Source organism: Takifugu flavidus, chromosome 3 (assembly GCF_003711565.1).
Source record: "Takifugu flavidus isolate HTHZ2018 chromosome 3, ASM371156v2, whole genome shotgun sequence".
In the NCBI taxonomy this organism is placed as follows: domain Eukaryota; kingdom Metazoa; phylum Chordata; class Actinopteri; order Tetraodontiformes; family Tetraodontidae; genus Takifugu; species Takifugu flavidus.
In genome coordinates, this window is record NC_079522.1 from 7,172,362 (window position 1) to 7,192,537 (window position 20,176).

The window sequence follows — 20,176 nt, forward strand, 5'->3', positions numbered from 1 at the left end:
GAGTTACAGCTATACGCTACCAGCAGGCTAGCAGGGCGGTAACTCATACGATCGCGTGTTCAGGCCTGGAAACATCTTTCATTTCCACTCATGGTGGTCTGCTGCTATAGCGACTGAGAGGTAGCACATGTAACACATGAGGCACATGTAGCACGCGCTGTAGTTAGCATCCACTAACTCGCTCAGACGCCGGGATCCTGGCATCACGTGGTTCGATCTGAGCTGGTGTCCAACTAATGTAATTAGCACCGGGCTACTCTGCAACTCCGCTAGCTGCGAGTCAATATTTCCTTTGAAGAATCAATAAGAGGCACTCTCCCTCCGCGCGTGGACCAGGGCGCAGTGGCGAGACAATGAACAATGAGCTGCTCTCAGGAACCCAGCTGAGATTTACAGAGCAATCATCGCAGTATGAAGCCAGCTCTACAGAGGTTTATTGTGTAACTCCGACCACCAGGATGCACGACAAAGCCCGCACGCTTGGAAAGAGAGACAAATTCAATTCGATTCCTCTTGATTTATATAGCTACAATCGAAATGGAGTCGAGGTCCTTTACAGAAACCCGGGCCCCGACGCCCGACAAGCAACAGCTGCAAGGAAAATTCCCTTTTCACGGTAAGAAACTGAATTTTTACAGTCAACCATTAGCGATAAAAGTTTCTCCTCTAACAAGCCAAAACTGCAATTAGCGCTGATGCTAATTTGTGAACGCGGGACACTGACTTTGTAAACTTTCACCCCTAGTGAGTGCGTGAGCATAGTAAAAGCCACAAGGGCGTCACCAGGCCGTACAAATGCAGGTATTGTTTGGTTGGGACTCTGGGGGGGGGGACATTGTGAAACAGGAAAAAGATTTAGAGCTCCCACAATGCACGGCGCACACACAAACAGTTACGATGTGTACAGCAAAACATTAAAAATAGGACATCTTTTGATTCTTTTGTCTCTCTCAGGGTAACTTCCTGTCCTGCACAGGAAACATGACGTTTCCAGTGTCTATCTTTGACATTATGGGATGGCTGGTAAGTGTGGTGGTGTGTGTGTGCACGTGTGAGTGACATCTGTCAAAGACCTTTGAATGCGCGAGTGTGTCTGCAAGTTTACACTCACTGTGCTTCTCAGTGTCTCAGTTGCTTCCTTTAAAGGTCCCTTCAGAATAAGCCAGGACATCCGTTAATTTACTCTCACGCTCGTTTTCCTCCTCCGGCTCAGATCTCCACCGTGACTTGTGTGAACTCGCCCAGGAGGTCGCAGCATCTTCGATGAGGAAGAGAAACCGGACAAGAGAAAAGGATCTTAGGGGAATTTAGGAATTTGACTTATGTCAGTGCAGAATTGCTGAAAACGAAAATAACACTTGATACTTTTTGTTTAAATGCAATGGAAATAAATAAACAATGAATCGTCTGTGATATAATACACAAGATATCTTCAGCTGCACTTCCGGGTTTGACATGTCACGTGACAGCACTCACCTGTATGCTTTTTATTTATTTAAACTAAATTAATTCGTGACTATAAAATTATATCAAACTATTTTGAGCGTTTCACACGAAGAAGAAAATCTACATCGGGTGGGAAGACTAGAGAAGAGACCTAATTAGTTAATTAAGTATGGGTGTGTCTGGGCTGAGCAATCCACAGCAGGTGCGCGAGGTTTGCCTGTAGCTAAAGTAGTGGCTAAATGGTAAATACACCACATTTACAGGACAGTTAAAAGTTATAATAAAGTTTCGTCTCTAACCTACAGCTTCTTTTCTTTATGCGAGTGAGGGAGCGTCCCATGCGCGTCATCATGAATAATGCAAATAGAACTGATGGTGAGAACCGTTAACTCCAGAATTAAAACTCACATTTGACTTACACTTTTCGGTAATGGGGACCGCTTATCGGCTCCAGAACAGCCGGTTTACCTCGGTCCAAACAGGGTCCACGCAGGGTCCGAGTTCCACGACACCACGAAGATGCCAACAAGACCTCACCAATGGAGCGCAGATGCCGAGCGTTACCCTGGCAACGGCAGACCTCGTCCGTTCTTTAACCTTGAACGGATGAGAATCAAACCTGGAGCAGATAGTCTAAAGAAACAAACAAAGTCTTCATCTGATGGATCATCCCAGTCAAAATGTTTCTGTAATGTCACAATACGTAGTAAATGATTAAATATCTCCCATATTTAGCTCAGTTAGCAATAGAGCTAACTAGCCTATGTGTTTTTATGGTCACCAGTTGAAATACCATAGAATATATATATAAATATATTGCGAATGTACCCAGCTTCTTCTCCTGGGATGTGCTACACAGCTGTAATGGAGCTCTGATGCTCAGTTTCACGGCATTCTTTAACCCAGACGCCACCCCGCCAGCTGTTAAAAGATGAATCAAAAGATGAGGTAGTGATGGAGCAGCTCCCTACCTGAGAGACGTCACCTCACACAACTACGCACCGACTCAACTCCTCAACTATTTGATGATCAATGTCTTGTTAAATTATATGGCTTTTTCCACCCGGGCTGTTCGACTACATTCCTTACCGCTAGTTAACACAAAGCCTAATGAGGGAAGCATGGCGCGTAAAAAGACCTTTACAGCCTCGGGGGTACTCGTAAACAACACAAACAACTGCAAAAGTTAAAATAAAAAAACACATATGCATTTTAATAAAGTTGAACAGCACAACATGGACAAACCTTGGGGACATCAATGACAAAATATCATGTTAGCTGTCATATCAGGTTAATCTACGTCATTGCTAGTTTCTGGACAATTGTTTTTTTGTTTTTGTTTTTTTATTTGATATTGTTGTTTGCATCTGAAACAAATAAGCAATTAACACAAATAAAGATTTCAAAATATACCTTGTGGAATTGAAGGCTATGAGAAAACGGCATCATTTATCAACCCTGGAATGAGTCAGGGCTGAATTGGGGACGCGCATTGTGATGAGCCTCAGACGTGTTGTTGTTGTTATGCACATCTGTACGCATGTGTGCAGGTTTGTGAGTAAATAAGGTGACTTCACCGGTCTGACATTTGGCCGGGGCTCGGCACAGATGGGGCTTCTACATCTTGTTTTGCATACGAGTGCGTGTCTGCGTGCTGCTGGTGGTCGTGAAACAACTGGAATCCTGTTTGCCAGCATCCCCTCTGGCCATTATCCGTCACATCTGGCGCCCTTTGACCCCGTCCACCTTCAAAGCTGCCCCAAACTCGCACACAGAACGTGTCGCTCACACCTTCCACAACAAGAAGAAAGAAGTGACCAACATTTTTGGGGACTGGGACGCCAGCGTTGTACATTTTAATGTGTAAAGGTCCCAAAATGGATCCATGAGGGATGCCAGGGCAAAACAAACTCACCCCTTTGATGACAAACCACAAATGACTTGATGCCTTTTTTATAGGGTGGGCTGTCTCTTTAAATGACATCATCGATGCGATTCAAAGTCAGAAAAGCACAGGAACACAAGTAGAGATTTAAGGAGGAGGAGGTCACGGCAAGGTGAGGAGGGGAAGAGGTGTGTATGGTGGGGTCAAAGAAAAGGAGGCAGAGGTGGAGGCCCTAGAACGGACCACCGTTAAAGCCCACCCATACTGCACACACACACACACACACACACACACACACACACAGTGGTCAAAAGGTCACCTGCAGTTCATGTTGACCATGACAACACCCCGGAGGAAGAACTGAACACACACTGTACAAGGGGAGGAAACGGAGAGCAGGGCGATGTGGTATCAGGGGGGACGGATGCGGGGAAGGAGGGATGGAGGGAGGAAAGAGGAGAAAGTGATAATTTAGGCTTGCGGGAGCCCAGAGGAATCAGTCAGGCTTCTGCAGACGCTGCGGTTCGTGTCAAGGTCAGTGAACAACACTCACGCGTGGAATCGCACCCGCGTGTTAATTGTAGTCTTTTGCTGACGCACGCGCGAGGCTTTGGTTTGCGTTCAAACAGGTATTTAAGAGTTGACAAGACTTCAGACCAGTTTAACAGAACCTGAACCTAAATTCCTGCTTATTCCCAGCGCAGGAGTGAAGAACACGGCGGGAGGGATGGCAGCAGAGTGGAAACATTTGCTAACAATCACAAGCTTTAATTGGAAGAAACGAACTGGAGAGGAGAGCGCAGACCTCCACCAAGCAGGTCGGGTCCCCACACATCGGGACCTACACCCAAAGTTTAGCGTATCTACCTGTATGTAGCGAGAGAAGGCTACTTAACATTGTTGCTTCATGATCAAAGGCCCACGACATTTGTTTTTTGAAGATCAAAGGGCAAAGTCCCTCCAGAATCAGGAAAATCACCCTCATCCTATGACGTGTTTGAACTTTAGCGAAGTCGATGCTTTAAGAGAGCAAATAAATGAGAGAACCGTAAATGTGAACCAATACCAGACCCAACAGTCTGGTATTTACACCCAACAGTCACTTTATGTTAATAAACAAACCCAAAACAATGGTTGCCAGAAATGTGGTTTTAATGAGGATACAACACGACACCGTGCACGTGATTTTACTCTTTGCATGTGTTGTGCTGGACGGTTACACAGGGGAATAGATTCAGGCTCTGATACTGACCAACACTGCAAGAAAAACAAAACCAAAACGCAGAAGAAATCGTCATGGCGATGGGTAAAGTGGATGTGACAGCAGTTGAGACACATTCTTGACAGGGTAGTGCAGTTTCGTGGCATCGGGCCTTTGTCGCAGTTAGCGTTGCACAGTAGCCACTGAATCGGGCCCCGCCCACATCCGTGACATCACAGCAGGTGACAGAGAGGAAGAGTAGCCTGAAAATTCAATTCCAATTATCCAATCGCCGGCCGTTCTTTGAGGCGAAGTTTAAATTTCACAAAACAGAAGAAATCCAGAGTGACGTGAAGCTAAAGGCTAAATGCTAAAGGCACATTTCCTGGCAGCGGCAGATAAGTGCTGAGCTGAAAACAATCTTTCACTCTTTTAAGGCTTTTTGAAAAATGCAAGAGTAACCAGCAGCAGGACTGTTTCCATGGTTATTGCTGTTAAATCTGGTTTGAATACATGATTGGTTTTTTTTCATTGTTTTTGCAGCGATATAAACGAACAAAAGGCATCAAAATTACAGTTGAAAAGATTCCAAAACCAAATTCCTTGAAAAGGACAAAAGAAAAAACAACTTGATGTTTGGTAACTGGTGGGTAACGAAAGAACCAAGGAGAACAAAGCCAAAATTTCAGCTTTGATGGAGACTAAAGCAAATAAATCAAGCATGTGTCCCTGCCCCCATAAACAAGGGATGCTTCTGAATTTAGGCCTGATTGATGTTTGCAGACACACACACACACGGAATAAATAGTTTAAATGTGTTTGTTTTCAGTCCGTCACAAGTTGGGCTCTTTGGTTTCTGTGTCCTTATCTCCACACATCTAGTTAAAGCCAGGCTTTGCAATAATACCAGTCAAAGCCTCAGACCAACAAGAGCAAATCCGCAGACTTAACCTGCTCCGCCCGGAGAGAGCGGGAGGACGGGAGGAGGAAATGGAGGGAGGGTTTCTGGGAGAAGGAAGGAAAGCCAACAGCAGAGGAAAAGGTGAAGGAAAGGATGCCAGGAAGCCAACGCGCCTCTTTTTTTTCTGATATAAGGCAGATATTGTGATTGTGGCGGAGCACATCTGGTGGAGATTTCCAATTGCCTCGAAGGCATCATGGTGAAGTGATTCCGAGAGGTTCCTCCTCCTGTTTTTTGAGCGATAAACTCCGAGTCCCTCACCGCTGCCTGACCTGCCTCTTCATAAAAGCAGAACCAGCAGGCGGTAAAAACCATCACCCGTCACAAACTTTGATGCTACATGGGCTGTTTTTGACATTTAAGAAGGCTTTTAGTCACAATGAGCGGAAGAGCGGAGGCACAGAGGGCGTCCCGTGCCGAGATCTGATCATGCTAAGCTTGAAATTCTGCTGCCGATGTAGAAATGGCACAATAAAAGACATTTGCACACGTTGGAGGGGTGGGTCTGAACATGAGGCACCATTCCTGATCTGGGCGCTGCTGTTTGGAGCGAGTGAATTTGGAGAGATGAAGGGAGAACTGAGAGAGAAAAAAAGGATGAATATTTGCTAAATTCTTCTGTCTCTTTCCTCTTTCCATCACTCTGCTGCCTTGGCTGGTCCGAAGGGCCCCACCATCTTCATGGCAGCGTAGTTCTGAGGGTGAGAATTGTTGATAATGTGATGATAGTGGAAAATTCCCAGTTCAGATTCCTCATAGGAAGGATTCAGATCTTTGACGGTCTCAAACTTACCGGGAAGGAGTAGAGGAAGACGCCGAGGAAGAGCACAATAAAGAAGAGGATGATGAAGAGGATGATTACCCACTTGAAACGCCTCCACAGGATGAACTTGAGTGTTTTATAGGGGGAGGAGAACCACAGGAAGGAGGTCTCTGGGCGCCTGGGAGGACAGATGGATGAGTGTTTGTGTGCATGAGAGTGTTGCTGCATGTGTGAGAGACCCACTGAGGCTCCTCCAGGTGAGGATTCATGTTGGGCTCGTCTCTGCCGAGGCCGGCTGGTCTTTCCTCCTGCTCCTCCTCTGTCACGATCTCCAGACTCATCTCCACCTTCCCCTGGACACAGGCCCACAAACCCCGTTCAGCTAACCGGTAGCTGCTAGCTTGGAAGGTGCCAACATAAGGTGGTAAAGCTCCCTCCAGAGGATACGTTTCCTTCTTGGTTTAGAATATGACGTCACTCACGGCGATGATCTTCTCCCCGTCCTTGTCGCACGTGCAGGGCCACCAGCCTTTGACCGTCTTCTGTTCGAAAAGAGACACCAGCTTGTCCCTGGGCTGGTCCAGAAGCTGCAGGCTACATTTCTCAGGGGACTTGGCTGGACGCAGCATGTGGTTCAGGTCCATCACCAGGTGACCTGCAGTAAAGTGAATGAGGCATTATTGTTTTATGGTTGAACGGCGAGTCTGTTATTAGACAGTAGTTTAGGAGAAGGCTCTGTATGATTGATGATTGTTCTGGACGCGAGAATTGCTTTTCCAGAGTTAGCTGCAATTTGCCAGCATGAAGGAGGGAGACTGGCTCGTGTCTGACCCTCAGACTGTAGCGTAAGACTAACATCGTGTGGTCCGGGCTGACGAGCCGAGGACAGGCGGGAATGGAGAAAATGCTTTGAGGTGGTCTCGCACCCCTTCGGGTGTAGGACGGTCGGAGCGAGCGCGTCGTGGCAGAGCAGCACAGTGACGGATCAGAGTCTGGATTCCTCATTGTCCCCCCAGGCTAAAACACCGCAGACGCACCAGTCCGCAGACCGTCATCCCTTCTTTCTTTGCCAGAGGAAAGAAAAAGAAGACGCAAAGTGTGCGGGGGGGTGGGGGGGCGAGAGAGTTATTTTGAGGGCAGCGCCGGGGTGAAAGAAAGGCAACGTTTTCACAGCTTGAGCTCTGGAGAAAGAAAAATAAAACGGGCCCTTCCTCGCTCTGAAATGTGCCAGCGCAGTGGAAAAGGACGAGCGCTAATTCTGAAGACAAACGTTAGCACGCACGCGTCATTGCATAATTCCCACAGTAAATTAGCTGTAGTTTCTCAACTACCACGTCTGCGTCTGTGCCCGTTAAACTGCAGAATTCTCCTGATTTCACTCAGACCACAGCCCCCTGCGGCTTTACCCAGGTAGTCGTCGAAGGAAAACTTGTCGTTGTCCCACACTTGGATGGTCAGTCTGGGGGCCAGTTTAGTCTCAGCTTTGTCAATGCTCCAGAAATGTTCCTGCGGACAAACAAAAGAGGAAAGCGCTTCATCGTAAATCCTAGATTTGTTACAGCGGGCTGTGGAGCTGAAGCCATCAGGCAAATCTCCATGACGATGAACGCTGCCAGCTCCTCCCTGACGGATATCAACCATCAGATCTGATGAGGAAGGGGATCAGTAATCAATGATCCGGACTGAGCTCACTCCCTCCCTGGGGCCGGGGGATTACGCTGCAGGTCAATGTCGCAACTGTTGGTTTTGACAACCGTTGCCGGGTGGTGTTCCCAAATTATGCTACAATTCGACAGCAGCAGAAAAGCAGAATTTACCTCAAAATGAAATTAGCATAGCTGCTGTGGATGTGCACCAAGGTTCAGGTGTTCCCTGGTTTTAAATTTACCCCCCAAAAAAGACATAAAGCCTTTGAGCAGGACATTAGGTCACATGGTTTATTTAATGCAGAATTCTTCCTCTGAGGTTTGGAACTGATCCCGACTCCCGAAGCTCCTCTGAATATTCTGTCTGCCCTGTCAGACGAGCTCGGCTCTGCAGTAATTCTACCCAACATAATGGGAATGCTGAGGAGGCAAACGTCCGAGCCTATATGCTCTCACCTCATAACGATGCAAAAACACTCTTAAACACACTCCAACGGGAGTGTGTGAGCTCTGCAATATCTATCAACATCCATCAAGCTGCTGGGAGTTGCCAGCACGCCGAGTCTTGTTCAAGCTTCTGCCTCATTTCCTCCACCCATTCGTCTTCCTCTCCTTCCGTCTCCTCTGCTATCAAATCAAACGGGCTTCCAGTGTCAGCTCGGGTCATTTTCCGTGCTGAGTACCCTCACATGATTTATTTCATGAAGATGAAGCATGTCTGAATCTACTCTTCCCTTGCCTCTCTCACGAGCCGTCTCCCCTATCTCACAGGCTATAATATCTGGAGTCATTCAGCCTGACAGAAAAGCTCATTTTCAGTTGTAAATTGTGCTGTAGGGCAATAAAAAACAGTCACAAATGTCATTTCCATCAGAGCGGCACCCCTGCTTTCTGTTTTGTGACACAATAGAGACAGAAACCAGGAGGGAAGTCGTACATTAACTTCTGTGAGTCGCACTAATCGAGCAGAGAGGGACGTGGGCCCGAGTGTTGACAGTGGTGCTGATCAACGCCTGTGACTCAGTCATTATATCACTAACCGCTGAGCTTCCTGGCCTCGCGCTCTGGCACCGGCTCTGTTTGCACTGAAAGTTCTCCGCCCAGCAGAGCTTTTATTCCAAAGTCCCGCTCCTCTGCACGGTGGCTCGCTGATTGAGGACGCTGCTCCGATCGGACGGGAGCCGCCGTAAAGCATGTCGGCGGTCAGACGGCTAAAGAGGCTGAGTTCCCGTCCAAGAACAGCAAGCGCTCCCCCAGTTTTCCATCTGATGTTGTTCTAGTGCTTCACTTTAAGTTTCTGTTGAGTTTTGAGACTCTGCAAATTAATTGCCCCTCCATCTTCTAAATGTTGCTTTAATAGTTTTCATTAATTTCAGGGAACTGCACATTATTCCGTCTCCCCTCCGCAGCGGCTTTGCTTGGATTTATGATCTTTTTTTATGTCGTTTCACAGCACTGATTAGAAGATTTGTCAGCATCGCCTGACCTTTGCTCCTACCTTCTTGTCCACGACACAGAGTTGCTCTGCTGGTAAATACTGGAACGGAAACAGGAACCTGTAGTTGAAATTCCCCTCTCCTCCAAGCGAGCGGTAGTGGACGTCGGTCTTCTGTTTGTTGTGTTCGTGTCCATCCAGCCAGCTGAGAACGTCCCGCGGGTTGATTTAATTGTTTTATTCATGAGTGACAGTGACATAAGAGGTAGGAGTAACCTACCCTTTGATGTAAATGTCGCTCATTTTCTCGCCGCTGATGCCAACGTCGTCCAGGAGGACGTCGCTGGTGTTCCAGATGATGCAGCGCAGGAGGAACCTGAAAGCCACAACGCAGCGTATCAGATACGGAGGTTTGAAAAGGAAAAGGTTTCGTCTGGCAACGCCTCATCGACTGTGTTTGTACTTCTTTGCTTTGCGGGGTGTGATGTTGAACGGGGGTCCGGGTGGTCCAAGGGACTTGGGAAACAGATCCACCCACATCATCAGACGGCCCTGAGGGAACAACACCGAAAAACAATCAGGACACACACACACACACAAACATGAAAACACACACGCACAGATTATATACCTGCTCTATCTCAGGCTGCAGAGGGCTGTACAGTGGTCTCGTCTCCACATGCTCAGGGACCAGTCCCATAGATCTCAAAATATGAAGGGCCAGTTGCTCTTTAATCGGGCCGAGGTGATGTCTGGATACATTCTTGTCATCTGAAATAAATAAATAAACAAATATCATTGGATTTGAATGGGAGTCAGGGTACTCTTCATGAGGCTGTTAAAGCTCTTAGAGTGGAAATGGAAACTGGGAGGACTGGGAGGGAGAGCTGGACTTCACATCACAGTCAAGGAAAATCAGCGTCGCTTCCAGGCAAAACCAAAAGTGAAAAAAAGGAGAATCATTTGGAATATTTGTGGATTTTCATAGATCAAAATGAGTGACTTCATTTAATTAATGCAAGAGAAAAATACCCACAATGAAACCCATGAAAGACAATTAATTCGACAATTAGATGAAAAATTAGATCAAGAATCTTTGAAATAATTGAGAGAATAGACACTGAGAAATAAGAAACCTGAACAAAAGACCCCAAAATTAGGCAAAATATTACCAAGGACCAACAGCAGCAAAATAAAAAAGGAATTAAAATGTTGAGGAGGAGAAGAGTGAAACCCCCAGGTAATTATCAGTCACTTCTTGATGGACAGCAGGCTGACGCACTGCTGACCGCCGCAACCGTGGAAAGAAAAGGCGCCGGTGGCTCCTTGCTAACCAGGAGACGGCCACGATGTTGATGTTGGCTCTCACACTCACGTGCGTGCACGTTTGCACTGAGCTGTACCGTGAATCACCAAAACGACAACCATGACCTTGGGTTGCACCAGCCGTGGAACATGTGTTTCTTTGGTGTGTGTGTGTGGTGTGTGTGTGTGGTGTGTGTGTGTGTGTGTGTGTGTGTGTGTGTGTGTGTGTGTGTGTGTGTGTGTGTGTGTGTGTGTGTGTGTGTGATCTTTGCACATTTCAGGTGGTCCAGTGTTTTAATTTCCACTTCCTGGAAGAGGTGATGCAAAAAGAAGCATAGAAAACAAGAAATGAAGGAGAAAAACATAGAATAAAAGCCCGGAGTGAATCAGAAAAAAGAAATATACACAGAAGAAAATCCATACTCTTCATTTAAAATTAGCTGCTGTTGAAGGAAACTAAAAACAATAGCGGAAATCCCTACAAAGAAACAGTAGGGGGCGCTAATGCTCTGGTGAGGATCCACTAAACAACTGCAGAAGAAGATAAAGGAGCTTCCCCAATCAATCATATCATGAGTGATGCTTGATCAAGAACGTACACACTGACATGAAGACAGATGGACAAAAGACTAAATTTACGAGGAAAATTTTAACTCAAAATAGTGTTGGAGTGTGATTTTGTGTATTCTTCTCCAGTACAACTTTACTTTACATCATTCCAGCTATAAACCTCCCAGATTATCATCATCAAACAATATTTTTTAAAGCCATTTCAATTCCAAGGAAAACACCAAATGTCAAACGCAATACAGCTGCAATTTAGTTTTTCTTTACATCAATCTGGAAATAAAACACGTTGATTTTAAAGTGCAGCTGGCCCTGAATCAGCTGGTTACTTCATAACATTTAGGAGAGGGGAGAGTCAGAAAAGTGTTAGAAAAGGGAAATATAGAGAAAAAGAGAAGACAGGGACAGATATGGGCGGAGTGGGAGTACAGTGTAGAGTGATTTATTTGCTGTGAATTTACTGAACCACAAAACACTCAAGCATAGACTCTGTTCTCAAGCTGGTGAAGGTCTGATGGAGCCGTGTGTGTGTGTGCGTGTGTGTGTGTGTGGTGTGTGTGGTGTGTGTGTGTGTGTGTGTGGTGTGTGTGTGTGTGTGGGATGAGCAGAGTCAAAAAGAGTGAAAGGCTGGAACATTTGAATTAAGGCCCCGTTAGTGCCACTGAACACCCACTCCCACATATTTCTATGTTTGTGGGGACTTTCACAGATGTAATCCACGACCCAGCTCCATCCCATAACCCTAATCATCCAACTAATCCTCCAACCCCAACGTGAACCCAATATTAACCATGTTTTGACCTGCGAACAGTCCTCTGAAGTTTTGGGGACCAGCCAAGATGGCTGCATTTTGTAAAAATATCCTGTTACTGTGTTGGTTCTTGATATGTAGCAAATACAAGGACAAATACACACCCGAGTAATGAATCAACCAAGTCTAAAATAACAAGGCGTTTATTAAAGTTCCAAATCCGTGCCAGGATTTGTGAGCATGTGTCACTCACCGAGGTCAGCTGCCGTGTACTGGAGCCCCCTGAAGTGCACGGCGTCCTCCTGGTAGACGGGCTTGGGGAGGTTTCTCCGCTCACACACTCTGTGCAGCAGCTGCCTGGGTGTCAGCTGGTCCCGCCACTGGTTCACACCCGATCTAACAGGCGAAAGACATGATGGGTGTGAGGCGCACAAACTGGTTTTGACTGGTGGAGATCTTGACAGGATGTGGTGTACAAAGGAATATTAGGGTCCTAAATATGTCGCATGTCTCAACTCACACACAGTAGGACTGGGGCAGGCCACACAGGGCTCCGTATTTAGACAGGAAGCGATTCTCCAAATCAATCACAGTCTCCCCGATCTTCTCGTCTTTGGTCAGCATGTCGTGGTCGTAAACCATCACCCGAAGATCCTTCTCCAGAGGGAGGGAGCAGGTGAGCTCGAACATCCTGCAATGGCAACAGATCAACAAAGGTGTGAGTTCACCCTGAGAGCGCTTCCATGACGCTCTGTTTGCTGGGAATGCAGCTACCCCTACTGGTGTAAGAAAAACAAACCAGAGGGAGAAGATGGAGGGACCACGGGGTCATCAGCGAGCACTTCATTCACTCCCCTGCTGAACCCCATCATGTCATCAACAATGCGTTTAGCTCCACAATACCCGATGTCATCATGGAAAACGTTTGCCCCGCCTCAGACCTGAGTCATGTGTTTGGGCTGGAAAGAGGACGTCCGCCCATCATTTCCCATGTTTAAAGAGCATCAGAATAGCCTTGACTTTTCTGCAGCTACATTTTCACTTTTAAAACCACAATTATGCCACACAGTTAACTTAAGACGAGTGAGATGCCAAAAGGCTCCGAGGTAACAGGTGGTTTTTCTTGGGGCCCCAGACATTCTGGGACATTCTGGGTTTAGAGAGGCTCTGGTACAAAAAGGACGGCTTAGCACCTGGTTGAACTTGAACACTGCCTCCACACATTAGGAGATGTAACCAACGCCAGAGCACACAAACTAGCACTCAGAGCGGACCCAGCGCTCCTTTTTCACCAGGGAATTTGAGGGGAAAAGCAACATGTCACCTCTTCAGTGATGCGTCTCTGTTGTGTTAGTTGTGATCTGATTAGTAATTACTACGTTAGCCTTGTTGACACGTCCCCATGGACGTTTGTGTCCAATGTGGCGGATCCTCAGCAAATGATCCAGGCAGAATCCTGGCTGATGTATTCGATCTGGTGCTGTGAATGAAGTGAGGTGGTCAAAGAAATCAGTACGCACTTGCCAAAGACGGGGTCCAGCGTACAGGGGATGTAGTTCTCATGGTCATTCACTGTCTTTTTCCCTAAAGTTATCTTCACATAGGGGTCACACTGGAAGACAGGACCAAGTTTTCAATAACTTTTAATCATCTCCCTCTAAAACTTAACATAATATCCATCACCATGCACCCATTGTCTTTCACTTTACTACAGCAATTAAAGTTTATATGAATTCTTATCAGCCAAGTCTTAATTATGGGTTTTTAAAAAATCATAAAGCATAAAAGGCGACAAAATAAAAATGCTACCTTCCCATTTGTGTCTTTTGGCTGCAGTCCTTGAGCCTGGACGACGTAGACTCGGACCAAACACTCTTCTAAGCCGTTGGGGGGAAGCTTTCTGAACTGTCTGGGTGGAGCAGGGGTGGAGGGGTCCTCTGGCAGAGGGTAGATCTTAAACATTCCCTGTTAACGAGAAGGTTTTGGGGTGTCATCGGCTCAGCGGTGTGTATCATTTCTTCATTTTAACAAAGGATATGATGTAGACTTCTTGAAACTTGTGTATTACAGTTGCCATCCTGTGGTCAGGAGGAGGTACTGCAGGATTAACTGAGCTCTGTTTCGGAACAGTGTGACGCCTTTTATATCAGAACAGCTGGAAGGACAGTTTTACCTTGAACTCTCCCACCACTGACGGATCTTCTCCTTCATCGCGAGTCTTTCCTCTGTATAGTTTGAAGGTCTGACAGAAATCCGAGAACCCTTTAAAGCCTTCGATCTTCTCTAACTCCTGATCGAACACCTGAGAAAGAACACAGAGCAGTGCTGAAGTTCTACATATGTCATGAAAAAACACTATCTCAAAAGAGTTAAATATCAGTTCCAGTGGTTTTCCTAGTGGAATTTCAGATCAGGCCCGGTCTTTAGTGATGTTTGTTTACACCAGTCAGAAGTTCCCTCACTCTTTTCCCAACTTGAAATAACAACAGTTCTGCACCAACTTGCTGAAAAGGTGAACTCCCAGAGAGCTCTTTGGAAAGAGTGTTTCATTTCAGGGCCGCACTAGCAAGGAAAACTGTAAAGGTGCTAAAAGTAAGCTCATGAGCACCAGAGGAGAAGGTCGGACATGAAAATCCCACACTAGAGAAAATGACAGGAGATGAAGAAGAGAACAAGGTTCAACATTTTGGGTGGAGGAGAGGCGAACATTTTGGAAAAGGAGGGATGGGGTCTGGGGTAAGAGTGACGAAGGGGGATGATGTAAATGAAATTGAGGTCTGGAAACAGGGGTTCATTTCAGTACTTGAGCACCAAACCCAGCACCGAGGGAAACGGGAGAGGAGAGAACGCTTGGACGCAGCATGAGTGGTTGTGGTTGATATGGTGATGACAGAAAATGCAAAGATCGCCCGTCAGATCTACAAGTTTCCTACGTGTTCCACCGCACGCTCTGACAGTACATGTAAAAGGGAATCTTACTCTAATCTAAGCAGAATGATGGTTCGGCTGCATGAAACAGAAAACAAAAGAAAAATCAAAGGAGGCTGGGAGGTGTGAAAACTGGGATGATGAAAAACAAGCACAGCAGGCACCAGGGGAGCAACGTGAGGGGATGTGAAAGGATGGAGGAGGGAGGGGAGGTTAAAAAGAGAGGACAAAAGTTGAAGCGAGTCAAAACACGGAGGAGAACAACGGCATCTTTGTGGCAAAAGCAATACTACCCTTGGTCAAAAGAAATGAGGGAAAGGTTGACAGGGGAGGAGGATAAAGCTCGTTTTATAGCTAAACCCTGTGCGGCACTGCTGATGCAACAGCAACGTCTGTGTGAGATGGAAACAGAAAGGAGCCCTTGAAGACGGCACAGTTGCAACGAAGACGCAAATGATGGATTTACCTGGGGTGAAAGTGGGGTTTGAATGTCTGATCAGACAGGAGTCGCTCAATGACGGTTAAAGGATCAGCATGGGGGTGGAAGGAAGGCAAAATGGAGGCAAGGTTTGGGAAATGCTGCTCATTTAAGCAGGAAAGGGAAATCTGGGAGAAGATGGAGCTGCCACAGTAAATCCAGGAGCGATGAGGATCAGAGGGTTAGGTGATAATAAAACAAGTAGTTATTTGGCAATATCAGGACATAAAAGTAGACTCTGGTGGGAGTCGAACCCACAACCTTTGAATATCTTCAAACACCTCCTAGAAGTCCAATGTACTATCCATTATACCACAGAGCCTTAAAAACACGCCGGGCCAACAGCATTTTGTTCATTTAGTTCTCAGAAAGTGGGACGACGTAAAGAGGAAAGAGTTAAATCTGCTGCAGTGATGCAAAATGGCGTTCGAGGGAAAGGTTATAGGTCCAGAATAAAAGTAAAGAAAATTGCCAAATTCAGACATCATTAGTCATTTGTTTGGGTACGATGCAGAAGATTGACGTGTTCTCTGAGTCCCACTGGAGGGAAAGGTCCGCAGTCGGGCCAAGAGAATGGGGATAAGGGTTGAACCGAGCGTGGGCGATGGCGGACAAGCTCCTGGGATGTCGGGAGAACCGCAGCAGAAGGAGAGAACAAGTCTAAAGTCATATATTGATAGTAGCTGACGTGATCCCTCGAGTGGCGCCCGCCAACATCGGAGAGTGGCCTTTTCTCCAAATATGTCCCACTGTGGTGTTGCAGAAGCAAATTCAACACAGATGACTCACTGGAGTCGTTGGAAAATGGCAGACAATGGAGAACAGGGCATGAGAAGAGAGGGGGAGGTGGGGAGGGATGGAGGACTGGAGTGTTTCGTGATTGACTTCATGCCCTTTAGGTCCTCAGTGTGTTCATTGAAGTCATTTACGATGGACCAAATGGATACATAAACAGCACGGTCTTACCTTCAGGCTGTCATAGCCTCTCTCCAGATATGTGCCGCATTTATTTTTCTCGCCGGTTGATGCGTAGAATTTACTCCACCAGTCCATGAACTCCTCCTCCTGTTGGCCACAAGGTCGGAGGGGTTAGCAGGGAGGTTAGGAAACAGTCTTATAAATAATTCACTTCTGAATGTGCTTTATGCTTTATGATTCAAATCACTGAAACCTTTTCTCTGGATTGAACTCCCATTTTATAGAAAATGACCTCAAAGTTCCCTCTATTTCTGTGGTCACTGTGGCCACCCGACCATCATTAGCAAGTATGATTTTGCAAATGATCTTGGCTGCTGTGTTAACCTTTAACCTTTATGAAACGGTATGAAAACGGCAGTAATGAGTAGAGCTAGCCTTTGTATGGCAACACGCCACCAGGCTGGGAAATGACCTGCTTTTCATGCTTTTTCCAGTGATTGCATGGCAACATGGCATTAGCCAACCCACGTCAACACAAGTAAAAAGCTGCCTCTAGTGGCACTAAGGTCATGGTATATGGACGTTCTGAGGCAATGGAAAAGGGCAATATGAGAACGGCAACGGGCACAAAGTGGATGTGATCCCTTTTTATCCACGGTTTCGTCCATCCGTCATTAAAACACAATATCAAGACATTTACGTCTTGACTGAATTATAGGAATGATGCCAACTTTTAACGAAGTTGCACTGTTATTATGTTCCTCTCTCTTTTCAACAGGGGCACTCTGTTCTCATGTGAATGAGACAGAGCTGCAGGTCTTGGACATGACCCCTGCACAGAGATCACGTGCGCACTGGTTAGCAGCACTCCGCAAACACATCAGTCAATGTCAGCCATCACTTCCAAGCACACCTTTCTGATGTAAGACTAGGACATCTGCCTCCATTGTTTCCCTTGCAAAAAGAGGTTTCAGCAACCGCCAAATGAAAACAACCAATGTCAAAATGATGGAGAATCGAGAGGAAGAAAATTCCCACCTTCATCAGCACCTTTCCAATCATTACAAATACAAGAGATACCACATCCGATCACGGTTTGACCGGTGTGTACGACTAGAGAGAGACGTGTTCACAAACTTACCCACTGCACCATCTTGCGTCAGCATTAATAGCAAGAGGAGGTCAAGCACATATTAAATTTAACATGCACACAGCACTTATTCTCACTAAAGGTTTCATTCCAAAATGAAATATAGACTATTAAAAAGATTAGAAATAATTCAACACTTTATTGCTAAATGACTACTGGCAATACCTGCAACAACTGCGAGTCAGCCTAAGGCCAGCTCTTGTGTTTTGTGCTGTGTGTGTGGATAAAAACGGTGTGTTTCAAATGTCCACTGATGACTATTTGATGGATGGTTTCTCATTGAGGGGGTGGGTATAAATCATTTTCGAATGAAACCCAGGAAACAGCATTCATTTCATTGTAAAGTCTGTTCACATTGGCAACATTAATTGGCCTAATCAGAAGTTCTGTAAGTGTGTGTGTGTGTGTGTGTGTGTGTGTGTGTGTGTGTGTGTGTGTGTGTGTGTGTGTGTGTGCATGTGATGGATAATTAATTAGGTCTGATCTTGAGGAAACATCGACTACAAAGATGGGGAATACCAACGGGACACACCAAGCAAAGATCTACCAGCTTTCCCCTTCACACACACACACGCACACACACACACACACACACACACACAGACCTGTCCCCACCCTGCAACCTTCAACCCACTGAGGAACACTCTAAGTGAACACACACGTTTGTGACGCATTCACCACATTTTCCTTTGTGTGTGTTTTAGTGGCAGCATATACATAAATGTAGAACAAAAGTGCTCTTATGGCACCGGCTCTCGGTGGAATCCCCTTTCTCCCGCTTCCCGCCGAACCGAGAGTGGAAAACTATGGAATTCCTCATCCTTCCAAAGTGGCAGCTTGGCATGGAAAAGGTCAGCACGTGGGGTTTAAGTAGAACATGACACACACATGCATGCGCGGTGCCGTGAGTCCAGCACTGAGGAGTGGGGCGCCGGGAACGGCGAGCCTCTTCCAGTGTGTGTCCAGGTGTGCGCAGTCCCGACTTTGGGTTCAGACGGATTAAGGCTGTCAGTGGAGAATTCCAGACTGCAGTGGGCATTTTGCGCGTGCCCGAGACATCGAACACACACAAACGCACACATGCAGTGGTCTTTCAGGGTGTCGCTGCGGTCTGCAGCCTATCATTACGCCCTGGAGGAGCAGCCAGGCTAACCAAAAGGGACTGGCAGTGCCAAGAACTGAGAGCACAGCGTCTGGATTTACATAAGAACTTTGAGCTGCTTCATAAAGGCTTATTTGGAGGGGATCCCTCTCAGAGCAGTGTTAGCAGGACCAGCAAGAAAGCAAGTGAACAAGGCATGTTTGCAAATTAGTCTGAAACTCTGAAATACAAACTATCTTATAAACTACTTTGTACCTTTCTTTTCAGTGTCACCCGCAGACAGACTTAAAAAAAGTACTGGAACCAGAATGCTACAACTTCAATTAGTAATTGATTTATCATGAGACTACTGTTAAAGTTTGGGTAGGCTCGAGCTCAAACAAAACTTGTGTAGGTCGATGGAAACCCTGCGGTTTGGGAGAAAACGGCTGTCATGGTAACAATAACACACAAGATGTGACAAAATATGTATTCATGCTGTTGGAAATGAGGAATAATGACCTTTAACTTTTTTTTTGTTTTGTTTTTTTGCAAGACTCAAGCTGATCCCAGGTAATGTCAGCACCAGGAACAAAAAATTAATATGGGAAAGTCGGAGAGAGTTTAGGGCATTTGCCCTGTCATGATTCACAACTACTAAACACCCTGAAGGCTCTTTAATGGAGGCTAAAATGCTGAGATTCATTTAGCATTCCCAGGATCCTGGTAGAAGGAAAAGCCTCCGAACCCAAGTTAAAATGGGCAGCATTTGTCGTCTAAATCCGCATCTCTGGCTGCATGCTGCACAGTGGCGCTTCACTCCGCATCTCTTTTCAGAAAGCTTTCCCGGTCACTATTGTGCAGTCTCGGTTAATTTGCCCGAAATGTCTTCTGATGTGGTGGGAATGATGCACACCAGGAGTTTTTTCTGGAAGAACCTAAAGACGAAGTGAGCAGCGATGGCCAACGCTGAATCATGGAATCCCCACTTCCAGGAGAGCCTGATAAAAACGGGAGCTACCGCGTCGGCCTCACGCTCACGGCAACGTGGTCTTCGTGCATTTGGCAGGACATTCTGTCTGGATTTGCTTTCTTTTGCTCATATTCTCGAGCTTTGAATTTTCATTTTGTGGCAGATTAAAAAGTGAAAACGAGTACAGACAGAACTGTTAAACCAGCCTGCGAGGCTGACTGGTGCAGCAACACACCCAGGATTGTGCAGTCACTTTTGGCCAGGCAGCAAATCTATTCAGCCTTCAGGTGCTGGAGGTGACCAGCACATCACTTCGCCTCACTTTTGGAGGATTTCAGAAAAGCCTCTCCTCTTCTCGCTATTGTGTTTATGCTAGCAGTCGGAGTCTAAAGACACACACTGCTGCGGCTATCTGCTAATCACCATCATATGCCTGCGACCTGATTTCTGGAGACATTAAGATGCTTTGCAGCACACGAGAGAGGGAGTTTTCCTCTTCTGGTGCCATGAGATATTAGAAGTCCCTCTTTTTTGCCTCCTTTCCTTCCCTCTGTTTCTTTTAAAGTCAGTTTCTCTCCTCTCTCATTTCTCTGTCCCTCCCTTTAGTAGCAGTCTGCCTACAGACGTTTGTGGCGTAGAGATTCTATAGAAGCTCTGTTGACTTTGGCCCCTGCCAGGCGGAAAGCTG

The 20,176-nt window shown here is 46.3% G+C and overlaps 1 protein-coding gene, 2 long non-coding RNA genes and 1 other non-coding gene across 15 annotated transcripts in view; 1 reads left to right on the plus strand and 3 right to left on the minus strand.

Moving 5' to 3' along the window:
• Positions 1-2,165, minus strand: part of LOC130521987 (uncharacterized) — an 82,481-nt gene extending 80,316 nt beyond the window's left edge. Inside the window, exons 1-2 of one of the 2 annotated variants that reach the window (XR_008949517.1) lie at positions 1,866-2,165; positions 1,112-1,258 (exon numbers count right to left, since the gene is read on the minus strand). This is a non-coding gene — a long non-coding RNA (uncharacterized LOC130521987). Of the gene's footprint in view, positions 1-1,111; positions 1,259-1,854 lie in introns of both variants that reach the window. The other variant, XR_008949518.1, reaches the window with a different exon arrangement.
• On the plus strand, positions 417-1,830 carry LOC130521988 (uncharacterized). The gene is made up of 3 exons (XR_008949519.1): positions 417-801; positions 955-1,023; positions 1,214-1,830. It is a non-coding gene; the product is annotated as an uncharacterized LOC130521988 (long non-coding RNA).
• A 2,300-nt stretch (positions 2,166-4,465) lies between the features above and the next one.
• The window catches only part of dysf (dysferlin, limb girdle muscular dystrophy 2B (autosomal recessive)), a 38,934-nt gene continuing 23,223 nt past the window's right edge, over positions 4,466-20,176 (minus strand). For 6 of the 11 annotated variants that reach the window (XM_057027048.1, XM_057027050.1, XM_057027047.1 and 3 more), the window contains 15 exons: positions 16,333-16,431; positions 14,134-14,262; positions 13,770-13,925; positions 13,481-13,572; positions 12,481-12,651; positions 12,214-12,356; positions 9,969-10,108; positions 9,801-9,889; positions 9,618-9,713; positions 9,401-9,542; positions 7,663-7,762; positions 6,739-6,911; positions 6,500-6,609; positions 6,287-6,434; positions 4,466-6,188 (listed from right to left, as the gene is read on the minus strand). In XM_057027048.1, coding sequence (XP_056883028.1) covers positions 6,132-6,188; positions 6,287-6,434; positions 6,500-6,609; positions 6,739-6,911; positions 7,663-7,762; positions 9,401-9,542; positions 9,618-9,713; positions 9,801-9,889; positions 9,969-10,108; positions 12,214-12,356; positions 12,481-12,651; positions 13,481-13,572; positions 13,770-13,925; positions 14,134-14,262; positions 16,333-16,431 — 1,845 coding nt within the window. In that variant the 3' untranslated portion in view covers positions 4,466-6,131. Of the gene's footprint in view, positions 6,189-6,286; positions 6,435-6,499; positions 6,610-6,738; positions 6,912-7,662; positions 7,763-9,400; positions 9,543-9,617; positions 9,714-9,800; positions 9,890-9,968; positions 10,109-12,213; positions 12,357-12,480; positions 12,652-13,480; positions 13,573-13,769; positions 13,926-14,133; positions 14,263-16,332; positions 16,432-17,425; positions 17,438-20,176 lie in introns of all 11 variants that reach the window. The other 5 variants (XM_057027043.1, XM_057027040.1, XM_057027044.1 and 2 more) reach the window with 1 other exon arrangement.
• On the minus strand, positions 15,600-15,688 carry trnar-ucu (transfer RNA arginine (anticodon UCU)). The gene is given in 2 exon segments: positions 15,600-15,635; positions 15,652-15,688. It is a non-coding gene; the product is annotated as a tRNA-Arg (tRNA).